Below are 18,336 nucleotides of genomic sequence, written 5' to 3' on the forward strand. Positions count from 1 at the left end.
GAAGTTTATTCAGTTTCAGATCTCCACATTTATCATTTTGTAATACAGCCTACAACGTACATTAAGTCTTACCGTTTTTCACCGTTAAGTAAAGAAAGGAGTAACATATAAAATACTGCGTTCGTCTTTCCATTTATCAATGACAGATCACTGTAATGAAAAGCATTGTACTGTATATACAATGCTTATTTTTCTTAACTGTGGGCCATAACCACGAGCTAACTCTTTCCAGAGCTCACAGTTTTCATCAGTGGAAGTGATGTGAAGTGAGACAAGAGAAGAAGGGGTTGAAATTTTTTAAATGTTTTTTCTTCTTTTCATTTTTTTTTTTACCTTTAAACAGTGCCAATTTCCTGCTGTTTCAAGTCTTGCTTGTGTGCTAAATTATACAAACATGAGAATGGTATTAATCTCATCAGACTGTTAAATTCCTCCTTTAAGATTATTTTTCCAGTTAGTTGTTTTGTCTTGAACATACAAAGGTCAGGTTTTGTCTTTTCCAGTATAAAGTAGGTTACATGGAAACAGACATGACATGTTGGGAGAGGCAGGAGGATGAAATATGCTGCAAAGGTCACCAGCCAGATTCAAACTCGTCGACCTCCATTGACCTCCATTCCTCAGTTAAATTTGTGAACTGGAAAATGTTTAAATCCATTTTAAAAGTTTGCCTTTTTTTCCCATCTTAGCATGCCTTATTATGTCAACCTATATAAATGTTTTGCGATCATTAGAGAAGGAAACAAGAGAGAGAGAACCAGCACAGATGTCCTTCTGTAACTCTACACCATCCTGGTGGGCGATCCCACCATGAACAGACTGGTTTTCTTTTCCTAATAGTGTCTTAAGAGTTTTCCTGCTTTCACTGGGAGTCTTAAATTAATGGTGTCTGGCAGGTGGTGGGTGTTATGTCTTCTAAACATGGTATTTGTGCTTTGATTTGTTTACTTATTTTTGTTCCGCAATGAGACACATTCATTCAATTAGCTCGAAACTTGATTGTTCATTGGTTCCTTACTGGTACGCTCATTTTAAAGTTAACTTGTTTATATTTGTTGGTTAGCATCAGTTTGATGAGCCACCTTCTTCGCGTGGCTACAGGGGTGGACAAATAGCTCACGTTAGACCGTAACCTGGGAATGGATGAATTAAAGAGCAGACAAAATAAACACTACACAGCGTTCCATTTTTTTTTACTGAGATTATCTTGTGAGGTGTGCCTGATGTTTTGGCCACTACATATTTAATACTCTGCCATGCCTATTGGTGTTGTGAAGTCTTTTTTTGATTGAACTATCGTTTGGTACCATCAGAGTCCAAGTAAAGACGAGTGGTTTAAGAGTCATTTAAGTCTTTTTATCTCACGGCCCAAAGCACAGCAGGCGGAGTTAAATCATACTTCCCTACTGTTTTACTGTCGCTAACTCACGTTGATAATGATTTGATAACACAACACTGCAGACAATTACACACGCAGGAATGTCAGCAGGGAACTGCAACGTCTGGAATATCAGCAACTGCTCCCCGCTGCCAAATGCATAATGAAGTTGTTTTGGTATCTCCAGCTATCTAAAGCAGCCATCTTTCAGCTATCCTAAGCAGCTATCTTATGTCTCTGTCCCCTCCAACATCAGACGAGGGAGAGAACAGTGAGAGGCAGACAACACTGGATACGCTGATAGTGAAGGGGTCTTGTTTTCCCATGTGCGTTGCCAGGATGTGATGTATAAATAGGCACCAGGCTGTTTGTGTGTGAGTGCAGGCCTAAGTTATGTGACTATAGCTTGATAGGGGCCGTATGAAGCTGCGAGGCCGTGGCCGGTCTGGAAGCGATGGCGGGTTGGGGCTGTCGGTGTTGTCTAATGTCCTGAGATCTGAGAGGCCCGTCCCATGAGGTGGTGACGGGCAGCAAAAGGGCACGGATTCAGAGTATTTTGGTGTTAATTGAGCTTATTGGCCTGCTATTCACAGCCCTGACATGATTGATTTAAAGGCGGGTGTGAGACTGTGACAGCGTTGACCTCTGTGGTGGCGGCTCCTTAGATATGGACCCGGGACTGCACAGCTGTGAGGAGCGATCCTCTCCCTTCATTTTTTCAACGAGAGTGAGCAATCCACTCTCCTTCAGTGTTTTATTAGTTTTTCCGACAGTGCAGATGAGAAGAAGGGGGAAAGAAGGGAAAGAAAGGAAGGACAAATGTGAGGGCCTGGATGGAACTGAGATTTTAACCTGTTCTCCGTACAGGGGTTTTCAAACAGATGAGCTAATTAGACCAACATTTATTAATCGTGTACAACATCACTATTTACAAACAAAAAGGTGTCAAAGTGTAACAAGAATCTAACACTCCCGGGATCTGGATAGTTCTTTTGTAATTTAAATGCAGTTAAAAAACTATGCCAGATTATTTTTATATCTTACATTTACGCATCTTAACATTTGACTATTTTGCAACAGCATATTTTAAATCTGCTGCCAGCAGATGGTTAACCTATTGCGACATAAGGATTGGAAACAGATGGAAACAGACTTTCTCCGATAGTAACAAAATATACCAACCGGCAAATTGGAAGCTCAGTCAATAACACATTTTCTCACCTCAATTCAAACAACAATGTTTTCAAGTGCATTTTCTTTAAAGCACACACATGTTTGGCTTTTGCTAGTAAATATTAGCATTAACATTTCTTTACCCATCATGATAAAAACTTTAGTCTACATCCACACTTATAGTTTTAAAAGGTATCCCATCTGCGGTGACACCTGCTGTCCATACTACTTTTTCAAGAACCCAAACGCTAATGTGCTGCATTACAGCCTGGATGGATGTCATTGGAAAACAAACCCTTACTCCCTGACTGGCTCTTACCAGCCTTCATTACCAATATTAACAGCAACAGCATGAGTAAACATTTGGACGTGTGTCTGACCTTGTTGTCTTTGCAAGCAGTTTTTGTGCAGTTAAATTTTAAATTTTAACACTATAATCACTTTTGCTGTTCTTCATTTATGGCATTTAGGCAACGAACCAACTGCGGAGCCAATCTGCTTCTTGTTTACGCCGTCCTGTGCGTTCCCAGTGTACATGAATTGAACAGAGTTGCTTTTACAAGGTTGATACATCCCCTGAGAATCGTTACTTCTTAAAGACAGTCTGGGCACCGGAGTGATTCTGTATGAGAAAGTGATGAGATGGGCTGACTGGGCGAGAGCTGGACTGGAATGTGCTATCTTCAGCAGGAGAAAGAGGTGATAAAAATAGAATGCAATAAGAGGAATTAAGGAATTGTGTTTTAACACTGAACTTGCAATGTTTCTACTAAATTAAAATAGGGAGACAACTTTTAATGCTTAGACTGATGCATTCACAAAACTAACAAATTGTTTTGTTTTTTCTTTTGCATACAACTTCACAAACGCAACTGAATAAATCCCTTTGCTCAGTAAGATCTCATTTGCCAAGAAGAGTTTTGCTGAACTCACTGAATTCCTATAAACCTATTTGTTTCTTTCTTTCTGTAAGTACAGTTTCTAAATTTGATTGACAGACCTTGACAAAATAAATGGCAACTGCAAGTGTTATTTGAAGTCAGCCATGTTACTTGTTCCTTTAACCTTGCACGCTCCCCCACCCCCACTCCCAAATCCATTTTTAGTCCTTCCACACCAGCCCGGCAAACAGTCTAAAGTCATTCACTAAATTCACTTCGACCCATAGTGAAGTACAATCAGTCCCAGCACTTCCCAACATGAAGTATTCACATTCTAGCAAAGAAGAATTTAATATATCCTGCTATACAGCTTGTTCTTATGAAATCCTCCTCACAGAAATTTGAACAATCAAATGTCATTGTTTACTCTCCCTTTCCTAAAAACTTTATCTTTAAGAATCTTCTGACCCCACTTTCCCTCTGTGCAAAGCCTTAGCCATTCAAAACACCTCCTGCCCCTTTACACTACGGCTGCGTGACCATGCAGTATTGCTTTCAACTGCATTGCTCCCCAAGGACATCTGAGAGTGGACCTAAGTGTGCCCAGAAACTTCAGCCTTTAAAAACAAAGCAAAGACATTTAACTGTTGCAAATTGAGCCATTTAACATTGGCTGTCCAGTATAAACACACACTGCATGTATGCAGACGTACATTAACACACCAATGCCTCATTAGTTCATTCAATTTTTCCACCTTGGCAAATAACCACAAATTATAATCAATATCCCAACACTTCATTCTGACCTTTTTATTTTTCTGTGTATTAGCTGCTAACATATAGCCTACTGTATACACATTTGGGACACTTAAGCAAATAAACATCTGTAGCTATTTTTTATTTTGGTGTTGATTCAGCTGCAGGACTGAAGCCCAAACACGTCTTTCCCACAATATCTTTTCTAACTTACGTCACAGTTGGTGTGGGATATTGCAGAATCCTTTTAATATCTATTCTATCTATAGACAGTTTACTTGGTTTTGTTCCAAAAATAGGCTGACAGAGCTAACCTGGTAGGTAAAGCAAGCCAGCTCAAAAAAGGAGTCTAAACAAAAGCAAAACCAAAAGAAAGACTCATTTATTACAGTAGATGATCTATCAGCTGTGAACTTCTGCATATATGAAAGTCAGCTGATTGGATGAATAAGAGGCAGGTGGGTGGGCAAGTGATGATCTTGTGATTTGGGATTGGAAAGAAAAGCAGAGTACAAAACATTTGTTATGGCAGCTTTGGCTAAAGGATAATACCTTAAATTGTCTAACTAGAGTTCCCAACCATCTCTGAATAAATGATTTCCCATTTTATATCTAAACTTAAGCATCTCAAAGCTCATAACTAGGACCACTGTTAATGTTACTGTAGGGCCAAACCAAGACTTTCTGATTGGTCCAATACAACCACTACCCATGGCCTTGCTGGTATCACACTTAATTGTTACTTGTTTGTACTTTGCAACCATTCTCCCATTTTAAATTAGGTACTGTAGAAAGTGTATTATATAAAAAAAACAAAAAAAACTAAACTGTTTTAGCAACACGACCACACTGTCCTTGAAAGCAATAGCATTGAAACATTGTCTACAGCCAGCTGGAAGCAAAGACAGATCCTTTTAAATTCAACCAGTAACCTAGTTTCCATAATAAATGTTTGGTTTACATGAATACCAAGCTCAAGTGTTGGACACTAGTTTTATAAATATGACAATGTAAAATGTAACTAGAATACATGTTTACTTCGTGTGCCCTCTGTCATTGCACAAGAACAACATATTACTGTGCGAAAGTGATGTTTTACAAGCTAGAAGAGAGCTGCATTAATTATGGAATCACTATTTTAAAATACTGCCAAGGATTTATTGCTTCGATTTCTGTGCTTGGAGCTGCTGAAGCCATCGCACAACTGTTCACAGTTGTTTTTTTTTCCAGCTGTGAGTTGTTCCTCCATTTCCGCTGTGCATAGCTCTGTGGGACAATCAGCAGAATCATACATCAAGTGTTTCCACTATCCATGCTGATTTCTTTAAACATACTTTGTAGTTTTTAAAATGCTAAGGACAAAAAAGGGAGTGGGCCATATCTAGATGTAGGGTTGCCTTGAATAGATTTATGTGAGTCATTTCTATGCCACTGGTTTTCTGAAGAGATTGGATCATTTTGAAAATCTGGTGCTGGTAAAACAGCTAAATCGTCCATATTTTTAATTCCTATAATGCTCATATTTTGAGAATATGACAGCAGTGTCAGTCTTGCTACCTGCCACAGGCTGTAAAGGACATTATCTGGTTTCAAAACACTGAAGGATGAGAAACACAGATGGACTGGGGTGACGAACCAGGCCCATTCACTTCAGTCACCCAATAGCACTACATAAAATTGCATAACCTTGAAACTGAGACATTTTGTGCACACTGTCCTCTCATTAAGCAAGTAACAAATTGTGGATTTGGAAAGAAGCAAACACTGTCACTTAAACAGACATCATAACTCTGTAGCCATGATTAGAAAACAAGAAAGCTCCAGCTGCTGCTCCGAACGTTCGCTTGTCTCCTGTGAACGCTCATTCTCCTAACACTGAATAAATTACAGAGTATTACAAAACAATATGAACAAAGGGAAAATTACATGATCCAAGCCGAAGCAATTTGCTATTATACTCCCTGTCAAAGGCAGCACACTGGTTCAGATGTGTTGCTTTAAGTGTGAGGTGTCTCTTATTACACCCATAACAATCTCAGACAGCCTGTGTCTCTGGGATAGTAATGTCATGCCAGGCTGTGGCAAGGCTCTCCCATTGTTCTCCATGGGATGTTTATAGCTTTGTGCCTGATATATGATAACCAATAAGTGAGAGGTAGTAATTACAAGGCCCACACTGCACCAGATTGCCTTATGAATGCGTGAAAGAGAAGATGGAGGTGGGGGTTTGTTTCAGCAGCTAGTTATTAGAAAGACGTACAAAGACTTGATGTACAGCAGCACTATAAGCAGGAGAATGTTTGCAGGGGGAGAAATAAATAGCATATATCAATTTCTTTCACCAAATAGCAAAGCAAATAGCACTGACCTTCTTAAAACAACTCAGCTTCAAGCCAGCAAGTGTCCAAATCAAAATACTCAGTTGCACATATTCCTACTCTTTCCCCAAAGTCTGTTCAGGTCACAAAGAAATAACACAACTAAGTGGAATAAAAACAAAAAAAGAAAGCCCAAAGGTATCCTATTGTAGGGCCCAGGATACAGATTAGCAGTGCGGTCAGACCTTGTGTCTCCTAAACTAATCAGCAGCACAGTGCCAGCTATTCTTTATGGATGTCGCCACAGGAGCACAGGGGAGAACGAAAAGCCTCCCAAACTCAGTGTAATCAATTATCAGTGTGCTTATTAAGAAGATCAATAAAACTCCAATATCTGCACGTGAACTATATAAAGATGTATCAAACTACAGATTATCTAAATTTAGCATAGAGATTGGAAACAGGGCTGGTGCGTCTATTTCCGAAAGTAATAAACTTTTCTAAATTCGTGAGGGCTATATTGCTGACTTTTTCTTGGCCTGGCACCATAACTTCCTGAGACACGATCTGTTAATTGAGCTTTGTCAGTGCTTGTAGGAACGTGCTACCTTTGGACCAGAAATACAGTTATTTGGATCCCAAATGTTTTTCTAACTCTAATTATTTCTTACTTTTTGGTTAAACATAAAACATTTTGAGTGAATAAAACTTAATGAAGGCTTTCTGAGGGTACTGTAGTGTAATTTAGTCCTCGCGGACTGAGGGACAATTAGCTATAATCCAAATTACTTTGAGGTTCAAACTTTGATCCTCCGGTGTTTTTAGCTTAAGAGGCTTTGTGACTTGGATACAAATGAATCCTGATATGTGCCTCTTACCTTGGAGAGTCATCACTCTCTGAGTACGATCGGAGGCCTTCTAAGGGCACACTCAGTCTCTACTACTGCCCCTCCCCAATGACCCTTGCCTTTGAAGTGTGAACTTGAAAACCTTAAAATGGAGAGGCTGCTGAGTCGTAATGGAACTTCAGTCAAAGCGTTTTCTGTTTGATTCACCAAAAACCTAGAGCGCTGACGTACAATAAGATATCATCTTGGAGTCTGGAATGTATTTCCTCCCTCGACTCAATCGGTCTTAATTTGAAGTTGGAGGCTTTGTTTTTTTCTACCTGAAGCCAGATCAGATAAAGCTGCACACACAGCCTTCATCTAGCTCAATTTGTCCTCAAGAAAGCAGAAGATAGGGAGATTTCTTTTCACAGGGCAGAGGTAAATTTACAGTCTGATTGCACAAAGTGCCGTATTTAAGCAGCAGCATTTTCACACCTCATTGGACAAGCTCAAAAATATTGTGTGATACAGTTGAAGAAATAGGTCGCCGTTTGGAGAAGGAATTGCTTTCTGGGTGTATATTAGAAGAGAAGGCTGATATCACTCTGATATCTGTCTGCTTCAAACGACAGTGGAGTCAGCAGGCTAAGCCCAAATACTCGAAACAGGAAACGAGATTATTGGCTGCCCTGTCCATTCAGAGGTCACAAATGAACATAATGTTGATTGAATACATCCAAAATCTATACACAATAAAAACATTTTGAAATGAGAATGAATAACTGATAAAAACTGCTTCATGTTGTACTGATACATAAATAAATGGTGGTACAAAACCCCACTTTAAAAAATGTTTCTCTAATGAGGTTCGTACAGGGCCAGACCGTTTCCCATCTTTAGGCTAAGCTAACCAGCAACGTGAAACTTCTCTGAAGGTGTAGTTTTTTTGGTGTAGCGACCTAGCCCGCATCAGCATCAGTGGCTTTTTACAGAATCTTGGAAGAAATATTGTAAGTTCAGTACAAACCAAGAGCTGTTTCTATTTCTATCGCTTTTTTTCCTCAGCCGAGGTGAGCATGCCGACGAGCGAACCCCTTTGCTCGTCCTGGCTAATAACACCGCACTGCCGTAGTGAGTCATTGTAGCGAGGCTGGAGATCTTGACTTTGACCGTTATCACCATCCCCACATACTTCTGACAGGAGGCCACATTTGGCAGCACAGAAAATTTCCATTTAGCACCTTTAAAAAAAAAACTTCTTCTTTTTTTTTTTTTTTCATTTGTATGCAAGAGGCCAAAACGTCACATTTTCCAACCTGTTCAATGTTATCAGCATTGATCGAAATGTTATGAACAAGTTGCTCTCATGCCAGACAAGAGCAGAAAACCGCCCTCACCAGACAGTCTTTTAACACACGGACTAATAGAGATAGTATGCAGTTGACAGCCAATTCAGTCCTGCAGGGCAAGAGGCCAAAATCCTTGAGTTCCACCCCTGTTTGAGAAAAGATCAAATGCTCAGTGCAACAGCTGTGGGGCTGTAGGCTCTCCCCATTCAGCCACTAGATGGAAACAATAGTCTTCTGCTTAACACCGTCCCTCTTGTATTGATTTGTTGCATGTTACGCCTGATTCTATGCACTGCTTTGTCCAATTTCATCATGCCAGATGCAAATCACCCTATTTACAGATTCGCGGTGTGCCTGTATCTTTGTGTTTTCAGAGAGATTTTTCTTTAGCTGCTCCACCTCGGACACCTGCCCCTGCTGAAGTGCCCATTAGCAAGGCAATAAAACCCCACACCGACTGCACGGGTGCTTTGCCTTTAAGAGAACTGACCTTCTGGGCTCAATAATGTTTCATATTATATCGCACAAAAACATTAGCAGAAAATGGTGACAGACTAATTATGAGTCAGCAACAGTAAAACACCACTGGGACTATCATATTGCAATTTTACCAGTCACACTTGAGTAAAATAAATCGTTCAATATTTGGCTCAAGGCTGCAGTGGAAGATTTCTTATTTTGAATCCACGTTTTGAATTTTCCTTTATATTCCACAGTCATACAATAAATTTAACAGCGCACTACACTTTTAAATGCAACTTCTGCACACTGTGTTTTTGCTCTCGGGAGTATTTCCATTTCAATCAACTATTCTCTGTGTTTCACTTCACGTGTTTCACTTCACTTCATTGTGATTTGAAATGACGGTTTTGATATTATGTATTCCCAAACACTTCATAATGCAAATGTTGCAATTAGATCCATGTGGAACTTAATGCATCCACTGATATTACAGATGAAATACAACAATGTGGACTGCATAAAGAGCATTTACTGCATGATGGCCTCTTACAGTGCAGAAATTAGTCAGTGGTCCACCAACACATGCTGTGGGAAGCATCTTCCTCGCTTCCACAGGCTTTCACATTAACTTGGTAGTCAATGCAACGCTCACATGTTCAGATTCTTTGGCAAATGGTGCATTTGATCAGCTCACAGGAGAAGAAGCAAACAGTAGAGATGGTGATGTGGGGCCTGGCAGTCCTTTTTTCATGAATAATGACCATCCAAAGAGCAGCAGTGAAACACTTCTTCATCTAAAATCCGGTGTTTGGTGTTGGTGTATCTAAACAGTTGGCTCCTGGATGCTGATCTCCGCCTTGTGATGGAGGACTTTCTACTTTTACTCCCTCCTGGCTGTCTCGGGACTATTCAGGGCAGAAATGTCAGAGCTATTTGACCATCCTCCAGCATCTGTCTGATAATTTTCCTTGTGTGCTGCTCCGGTTGAAATGTGAGCCCCCTCCCCTCCCTCCCCGCCTCTCCCCCCCCCCCCCCGTCTCTCCCTGACTGAGGTCCCGCTGAGCGCCTCTCAAACTTCAGTGTGGAGCCTGGAAGCGGAGGACACCGAGCCGGAGCCGGAGCCGGAGCCGAGGGGCGGACGGACGGACGTTCAGGGCCGACCGAACAGCTCTGCGGACCCGCCACAGGCGGCACACACAGCCGCTGTGATATCCGTTTCTTCTTATTATTACTTGAAGGATTTAACACTCGCAGCTCTCGCTGTTTGCTTTTTGATGCCTCCATTGTTTGTCAAAGTTTCCGACTGTCAGGCTGTAGTTGTGGACCTTCACCTCGCTGCCTGATTCATCGCTTTAATTCAGCCAGCAGACAGTCTGTGATCCGCTCCTCGTTTCTTTATTTCTTTTTCTTTCTCTCTCTTTTTTTGTTGGAGTGGTTTTCTGTCGGAGCGCTGACGGCCAAAGGCGACATTTGGACCTGCCGTCGGCATGGGGAGATAGCGGGGACCCCTCTGCGGTGTTTATCTCTCTTTTTGCGCCCTTTTCTGTGCTCTTTTATTGTTTTTTCCTTTTTTTTTTTGTTTTAATTCTGTGAAACAATGAGCATGGACGGCTGCCCGCTGAAGCTGGTGATTTTTCTCTGGTGTCTGCTGGTGATTTCTGCCTCCAGCCTGGAGATCGTGTCTTACGACCTGGAGCGGGGAAAGCCGGCCAAGTGTGAGCCCATCGTGATCCCCATGTGCGAGGGGATCGGATACAACCTGACCCGCATGCCCAACTTCATGGACCACGACGACCAGCAGGAGGCTGCCATCAAGCTCAATGAGTTCTCCCCTCTGGTGGCTTACGGCTGTGATGTGCACCTCCGCTTCTTCCTCTGCTCCCTCTACGCCCCCATGTGCACGGACAAAGTGTCGACCTCCATCCCGGCCTGCAGGCCCATGTGTGAGCAGGCCCGGGAGAGGTGTGCTCCCATCATGAAGAAGTTCAGCTACACCTGGCCGGACTCGCTGGACTGCTCCAAGCTGCCCACGAGAAACGACCCCAACGCTCTGTGCATGGAGGCCCCCGAGAACGAGACCAGGGCGGAGGGTAAGAAAGGTGAGGGCATGCTCCCCGTGCCCCCTCGCCCTCGGCAGACGGGCACCAGCAGCGGCCGCTCGCCGGGCACCATGGGCTCCTGTGAGAACCCAGACAAGTTCCAGTTTGTGGAGAAGAGCCAGTCCTGTGCGCCGCGCTGCTCTCCGGCCGTGGACGTCTTCTGGTCCAGACAGGACAAGGACTTTGCCTTCATTTGGATGACGGTGTGGTCCATCCTCTGCTTCGTCTCCACCGCCTTCACTGTCCTGACCTTCCTCCTGGAGCCTCACCGCTTCCAGTATCCAGAACGGCCCATCATCTTCCTCTCCATGTGCTACAACGTGTACTCTGTGGCCTTCGTCATCCGCTCGGTGGCCGGGGCTGAGAACATCGCCTGCGACCGGGAGCACGGCGAGCTGTACATCATCCAGGAGGGACTGGAGTCCACCGGCTGCACTATCGTCTTCCTCATCCTCTACTACTTTGGCATGGCCTCCTCTATCTGGTGGGTCATCCTCACCCTCACCTGGTTCCTGGCCGCAGGGAAGAAGTGGGGCCACGAGGCCATTGAAGCCCACAGCAACTACTTCCACATGGCTGCGTGGGGGATCCCTGCTCTGAAAACAATCATCATCCTCACGATGAGGAAGGTGGCTGGGGACGAGCTGACAGGGCTGTGTTACGTGGGGAGCATGGACTCTGGGGCGCTCACCAGCTTCGTCCTCATCCCGCTCTCCTGCTACCTGATCATCGGCACCTCCTTCATCCTCACGGGCTTCGTGGCTCTTTTCCACATCCGCAAGGTGATGAAGACAGAGGGCACCAACACGGAGAAGCTGGAGAAGCTCATGGTGAAAATCGGCATCTACTCCATCCTCTACACGGTGCCGGCCACTTGCGTCATAGTCTGCTACTTCTATGAGCGGCTCAACATGGACTACTGGAAGCTGAGGGGGCTGCAGATGAAGTGCGGTTCGTTCAACGGTCACAGCAGCGACTGCTCGCTGCAGACGTCCGTACCCACCGTGGCCGTGTTCATGCTGAAGATTTTCATGTCGCTGGTGGTGGGAATCACCAGCGGCGTGTGGGTGTGGAGCTCTAAGACCCTGCAGACCTGGCAGGGCCTGTGCAGCAGGAAGCTGGCAGACAGGACTAGTAGTAGGAAACCCTGCAGCGGCGTGAGCTGCGGCAGCACACACTGTCACTACAAATCTCCTGCTGTGGTCCTACACATGGCCAAGACTGATCTGCACTCAGATAACCCCACACACGTCTGAGAGGGAGCATGCATGGACGCACACATTCGCACTGCCAAATGCAAGCACACACACTCACAAACCCACACACACACACACACACACACATACACACTAATGCCCTGTGTAAGGAGCTGCTAAAGACTTTATAAGAAGAAGAGTTGTTGACTTGAACTGTCAGTTACTCCTCTGCTGCTGCCAAGGGACACACAGGTTCAGGCGTCACTATGCGAAACTAGCTATCAACAGTATTCAGTGTATAAAGGGAAACGTTCAGTATTGCTACCCATATTTTCCTGTTCATTGTGTTCAGTGCAGTAGACATGCCCAGTGCTGCGAAGCAAAAAAAAGAAAAAGGAAAAAAAACAAAAAAACTAATCTTATGTGGGAGGCATCTTGGGAAATATTAGTCTATCCTCCTCCCTGAAAGTGGCATGATAAACTGTATAAATCTGTATAAATGTTTTATTTATTGTAAATATATTTAATTTAAAGTTCACCTTGGCTCTTATCAGTTCTGTTGTTTAGATACATTTATCAAAGGTCAAGTGATATGAAGTGCCTTTTATAAGAACTCTGCCCTTTTTTGGAGGAAAATAAATTTGTTGAATTCCCGTTCAGCTCTCTCGTATTATTCTTACTGTCATTTTGCTGATTGTCTCAGTGTCCTATATGGAATATTTAACCAATTCAACGGTCTTACGCAAATTAAATAGTTGCAAATAATTGCTCATTTCAGTCTTGTTTTCCCTGCAATTCTTCTGCAAGGATTCACACGTTTCCTGCCAAACTGTTGTTTTTAAGTTTATGCTACACACCCTGGAGGCATCCCCAACAGTGATCCTCAAAGAGAATCGCTGATGAATAGAGTGACAAACCATGGCAAGTATTAGCGTCTGCATCATGGTCTTGCGGCGGCGTGCATTTAATCAATAGCTTGTTTTAATCCTTCCACTGAATCACTGTTGTTGTCCTCTTGCTGCTCCATTTGATCCCTCTGCAAACACTCAACACTTTGATCTGAGAGGACAAATCTGAAGTGGATTTCAGTCTTATGAAATAGTTTATCTGAAAGATGTCAGTTTAGCTCTGGTATTCTGGATTGTGGTTGTTCCGGGAGTAGATGGATTATCATTTTAACATTGAAGTTTCGCTGTGGTTTGTCGCTCTGCATCTTGATTTAAGTTAAGGGAGTAAAGGTTCATACTGTATTTCCATATTTAATGCCTTTTGTTTGGCTGAAGAAACACAACGCACCGTAAATACTGCAGAAACCACCATGTTATTTTCAAAACTTTTTATTAATAAAGTCCATTTTATTACGCCCAAGAACCACCACGTTCTCAGATGGTCTATAAAAAAGTGAAAACAAATAGCTTTTACATCACAGGACTTTAACATTTTCAGCACCAACTTAAATTGAAGCCACACACAAGCAAGTCATTTCACAGTGGAAATTTCTGTGTTTGACAGCAGTGGAATCAATTGTTTATTATATCTGTGTAATTGTGCGCTGTGTCACCACCAGCAGAAGCAGCAACACATGGGAGTGATAGCATGGAAAAACTGCGATGACCAGGAGCTTGTTTTCATTACGTTACTGGAACCTCTGCGGTGTGAACCAGGCGTGTGCGCGCTCACATCTCCAGAGGTTAAACGCTGTTGTGTTTTCATTTTTCCACCGTTTGCATTCCAGCGGAGTTAAAACAAGATTCATGTACTACAGCTTGTTCCATGCACATGTTAGTGTTCATTTACTAAACACACACCATTTTAAATCAAAGATGCACTTTCGCAGTAGTAAATTAACCACAGTTCCACTCTGTGCAGTGTTGTGTGGGTCTTTGCAAAGCCTCAGTTCATTTAAATTACTTATTCCTTCCTCCTGCAGAACAAGATGTGGGTTAACTACCAACATCCTCCCCCGTGTTTTCATTACTCAGTCATTGTAGACGCTGTCCACGGCTTGGCAGGCGGGTGTTTGCGAGTCCTGGACTCAGACACCGTGGATCACATTTAACTATTAAAAAGGGCTGTTTTGCTTGGAGCATGCTCGTAGCCAGAGACTCGGCTGGTGGTGTTTCAGCCACATGTTCCAGTTCATAGGTGCCTGAACGGGGGGCGCGTGCTTCCTCCCCAGTTTACAGTCCGGTGACGTGACCCAGAGAGGCCAAACACTTGCTGTGTGAGACACAAACCAGCTTGTCCCACCTGCCCTGAGCTGCTCTGATTAGATAGGAAGGAGGCAGCAGCAGAAGGCTGAGGACATGGGGGTTGAACAGGGGGGACGTTTGGCTTCCGCATGAGTGCCTTTGTTTAAGCCTTCACTTTTTCCTGAGCAGCATTTTGTTCTTCATGTTCTTGCCCTTTACAGCTTTTAATATTTCCATTTATTGCTTTCAAAAAATTACAAAGGTCAAGCGAAATGACTTGCTGCAGCAGCAACAGGATGTCTTCACCCCGTTCCCTTTTCCACAAATATGAATTATATCTCTCCATTTCCAGGTCACTGTCAGCTATTTTTAGCTTCTCTCTCTTGAGAAGCTAAAAGGAATCACACGGCACAGCGGTTCAGATAGAGGCAAGAAAGAAAGGTTCATTCCACTGGGTTTGTTTGAACTGTGGTTCCGTTGGCGCCAGAGATGTGGCTGCCGGGAACACCTTCCCCTCATATACCCACACACACACATGCACACACAAACACCTGAGGGCTGCAGTGCTGGAGCAGCGCCAACCAATCAACGCCAAGCTTGTTTTGAGGAAGACTCCACCCCATCTTCCAGTAACGTCCAATTTCAGGGGTAAGTAGGCTCACTCTTGTTTGAAAAATTTAGTTTGGCCGAGTCTCTGCACTGTTTTTCTTCTATTTTGGCTCAGGAGGTTAAATAGTGTCAGAGTCAGTCGCACTGAGCAGCGAGTTTGTCTGGGCCAAAAGTGAGACTACTCCCAGAAAAGGCAACACTTTTCCTCATAGGTTTCTCAGGAATATTTCATTGTGTTGACCATGAGCCTAACAGTGTATTTATTGATTCTAAAGCTAAAGAACAGGTCTATTTACCCAGGATTTGTACAATTTGTTTTCAGTAAAGAGGCATAAAAACACCTCAGCAGTTGTCCGGCTTTAGGTGCTGACACCATGTTTTTGTCTGCTGAAGAGAAATCCCTCCATCTGGTCATGGGTCTGATTAAAGGCGATCATTATGGCATCAATGCAACTCCCTCGCAGACTTAACCACGGCCACCTCCCCCCCCTCTCTCTCCCTCCCCCCCGGAGGGGAGAAAAGAGAAAATAAAGCATCCTTCATTACCCTGCCCTCCCTTCTTCTGCAGTACCTCACCCCCCTTGAGCACTATCCCTTTCCTATGCTGTTTTGATGTGTAAATGAGCGTATTGAAAACCTGCAGGCCCCCAAAGAGATGCTTTCCATGAAAATGCAGCAGTCAGAGAGCACCAGAGTTCACACAGCTCAGCACTCCCCGCAACTGGACTCCAATCAGACACCCAGTAGTACCCTGCTGCTCTCCGGCCTGTTAGAAAAAGGCATAAACACACCATAGGATCACACACACAGTTGTCCAGAAAGCAACGTTGGCCGCCGCTAAAGGAGACTCCATTGAGGGCCAGTTTGAGAATTTAGTGTTGCTGTGACTTTTTGCTGAAATGAGGATACAGTGTCAGGTGGCTGAAGTGGCTGAAGAGATTCAGCAGCTGACATTTTTCTGCAGCATTTATCACGTCAGTGAAATGAAAGCACACAGGCCGAGCGATCAAATGTCTGTTTTTTAGTAGAAAGGGTCCTTCAGTGTTTTGGAATTTCAGCAGCAGAAATAGTTGAAGGTTTTTATTGCATGTTATCTAATCAACAGCAGCACACTTATCGGGAATTTATATGCATCTAGATAAACCTAAAAGCTTATTCATATCCCCTCTTCATTTTGCCAGGTTTCAGCTTTCATCCCGGGCTGACATCATGCCAACTGTTACTGGTGTGATTTATCATGTTCAGTGTCACCATATCAAAGGTAGACTGGAAAATAGGGCACGTTGTTGCACTATATTTTTAAGTTTATGATTCAAGAGAGTTTTATTTTTGAAAATGTACTTTTGTGTTGGAAAAAGCACATTTTCATGCCACCAACAGGAAAAAAGGCATCGAGGCTGGTCACTGCAGTCTAATGTTATAAGTAAAACTGATTTAAGCTGAAGTACATGAATCATCAGTCTCAGGTTCCAGACATCATTCTTTTATCTTTATCCAAATAGGGTAGAGACATGCACTTGAAGGAATGTCCTTTTGACTTTTAATCAGAAATATAAATTAAACATCAGCCAAAAAAGACTTCATTCAATTTGCTTCCATTCTGAGACATTTAGAGACATTTTTTCCATGGAATGAGAAACTTACTCGACAAAAGATTCCTCCTCGTCTCAGTTTCACTCTGAGTGTCTCCAAAACTGGTACAGTAGTCATGTCACGCACATATGTGCACACGTTAAACTCAGATTTGAGGTGAGCAGAGAAACCTCCCGTCTGCTGCAGATGAATGTGAAACTGGCTGTCACGTGTCAATCTCTGCACAGACGGAACATAAACATGCACAATAAAGATCGAACTTCCGAGGCGGGAAAAAAAATTAACACACGTTCGTCATCTCCAAACCTGATAAAGAGTTTCGAAGCACCAATGATTCTCAGTTCAGAGTTCAGAGTGCAACAAAAACGGTGGATTTCATTGATTGACAGGAAAGGCGTTGTGTACTTTCTCTTTTCCCGCTGAATGATGTTTTAGTTTGGCTACAGTGGATCCACGTACAACCTCTGATCACTTTTTCATTCAAAGACTGCACTAACTAACTACTAATACGCTCCTCTGGACAAATTATTCAAAGGTCAAAGGTGCAGACAGGTCAGAGTGGATGGAGCAAACAGGAGCTGAGACACAGCAGGGAAGCTGTAACAGGAAGGACCGACGACAGCTCAGATTATATTAAGAACACGGCACAGGAGGAGAAAGTTTCAAGAAAAGAGTTTCTATCTTTTTTCTGCATCTTTTTTTTTTCCTGTGTGTTTTTTTTCCGTGTCCTTTGATAAATAAGCAGAAGACAGAGAAGTAAAGCTTTCTCATCCCTCTGTTCTCATTCCTGTGCTTTGTCTGCCTGTGGCTGAAGGAGAGATGAATCAGTGAACAGAGGGAGGTTCCGCAGCTCGGTCTCGCTCTCTGAAGCCAACAGCATTGCTGTGATCACAGTTAATCTCCTTTGCCACTCTGCTGCCATCTCCTCAAATACATTCATCTCATTTCCAATAGTGTTCATGGCCTCTTCTTCCTTTCTAATTAGGCTCCGTCAAGATTTCAGAAGTCACCCTTTGGTGTTCTGCAGCAAGCGAGATCACTCTTTGAGCTGGAGGGTCAGTGATGGCAAGTATTTGTTTGAGGGTTAAATCACAGCAGGCCTTTCATCATGTTGTTATGTTGCACGATCAGAGGCTTGGGATTATGTAGGTCAGATGTTGGAGAGTGAGAGCGCCCCTTTTGTAGCTGCCATTTTTATTCAGTTGCTAGGCAGCGCCCGCTCTAATCTCTTGTACCAAAGAGTCTCTCCCTGGAGAAAAAGAGAGGGAGCAGGAGTTACAAAGGACGCAAAAAAAAAAGAGTGAAAACAGCATCAACAAAGAACACAAACCCTCTGAAGGGAGGGAGTGTTAAAGGACAGGATGTGTGAGTCTAAACCCGGCTCTGAAACCTGCTCTGGCCTTCCTGAACATCTTTAAACCCCCGTGGTTTTGTTTGTGCCATTCACTGAATGATATAAAAGACCGATCGACGATTCACACAACAACTCCAGCAGCATGC

The 18,336-nt window shown here is 43.3% G+C and overlaps 1 protein-coding gene across 2 annotated transcripts; it reads left to right on the top strand.

Annotated features, from left to right (window-relative positions):
- Positions 1–10,212: 10,212 nt before the first annotated feature.
- On the top strand, positions 10,213–12,831 carry fzd9b (frizzled class receptor 9b). Of its 2 annotated transcripts, XM_029517152.1 has the most exons (2): positions 10,213–12,171; positions 12,220–12,831. In XM_029517152.1, exons 1-2 carry the CDS (start codon positions 10,745–10,747, stop codon positions 12,500–12,502), a joined length of 1,710 nt encoding a protein of 569 aa, XP_029373012.1. In that variant the 5' UTR covers positions 10,213–10,744; the 3' UTR covers positions 12,503–12,831. The 2 variants fall into 2 exon arrangements, with proteins under 2 accessions (XP_029373012.1, XP_029373011.1); XM_029517151.1 differs by having other exon boundaries at positions 10,213–12,831.
- Positions 12,832–18,336: the final 5,505 nt, after the last annotated feature.

This window comes from Echeneis naucrates, chromosome 13 (genome assembly GCF_900963305.1).
Source record: "Echeneis naucrates chromosome 13, fEcheNa1.1, whole genome shotgun sequence".
NCBI classification, from domain to species: domain Eukaryota; kingdom Metazoa; phylum Chordata; class Actinopteri; order Carangiformes; family Echeneidae; genus Echeneis; species Echeneis naucrates.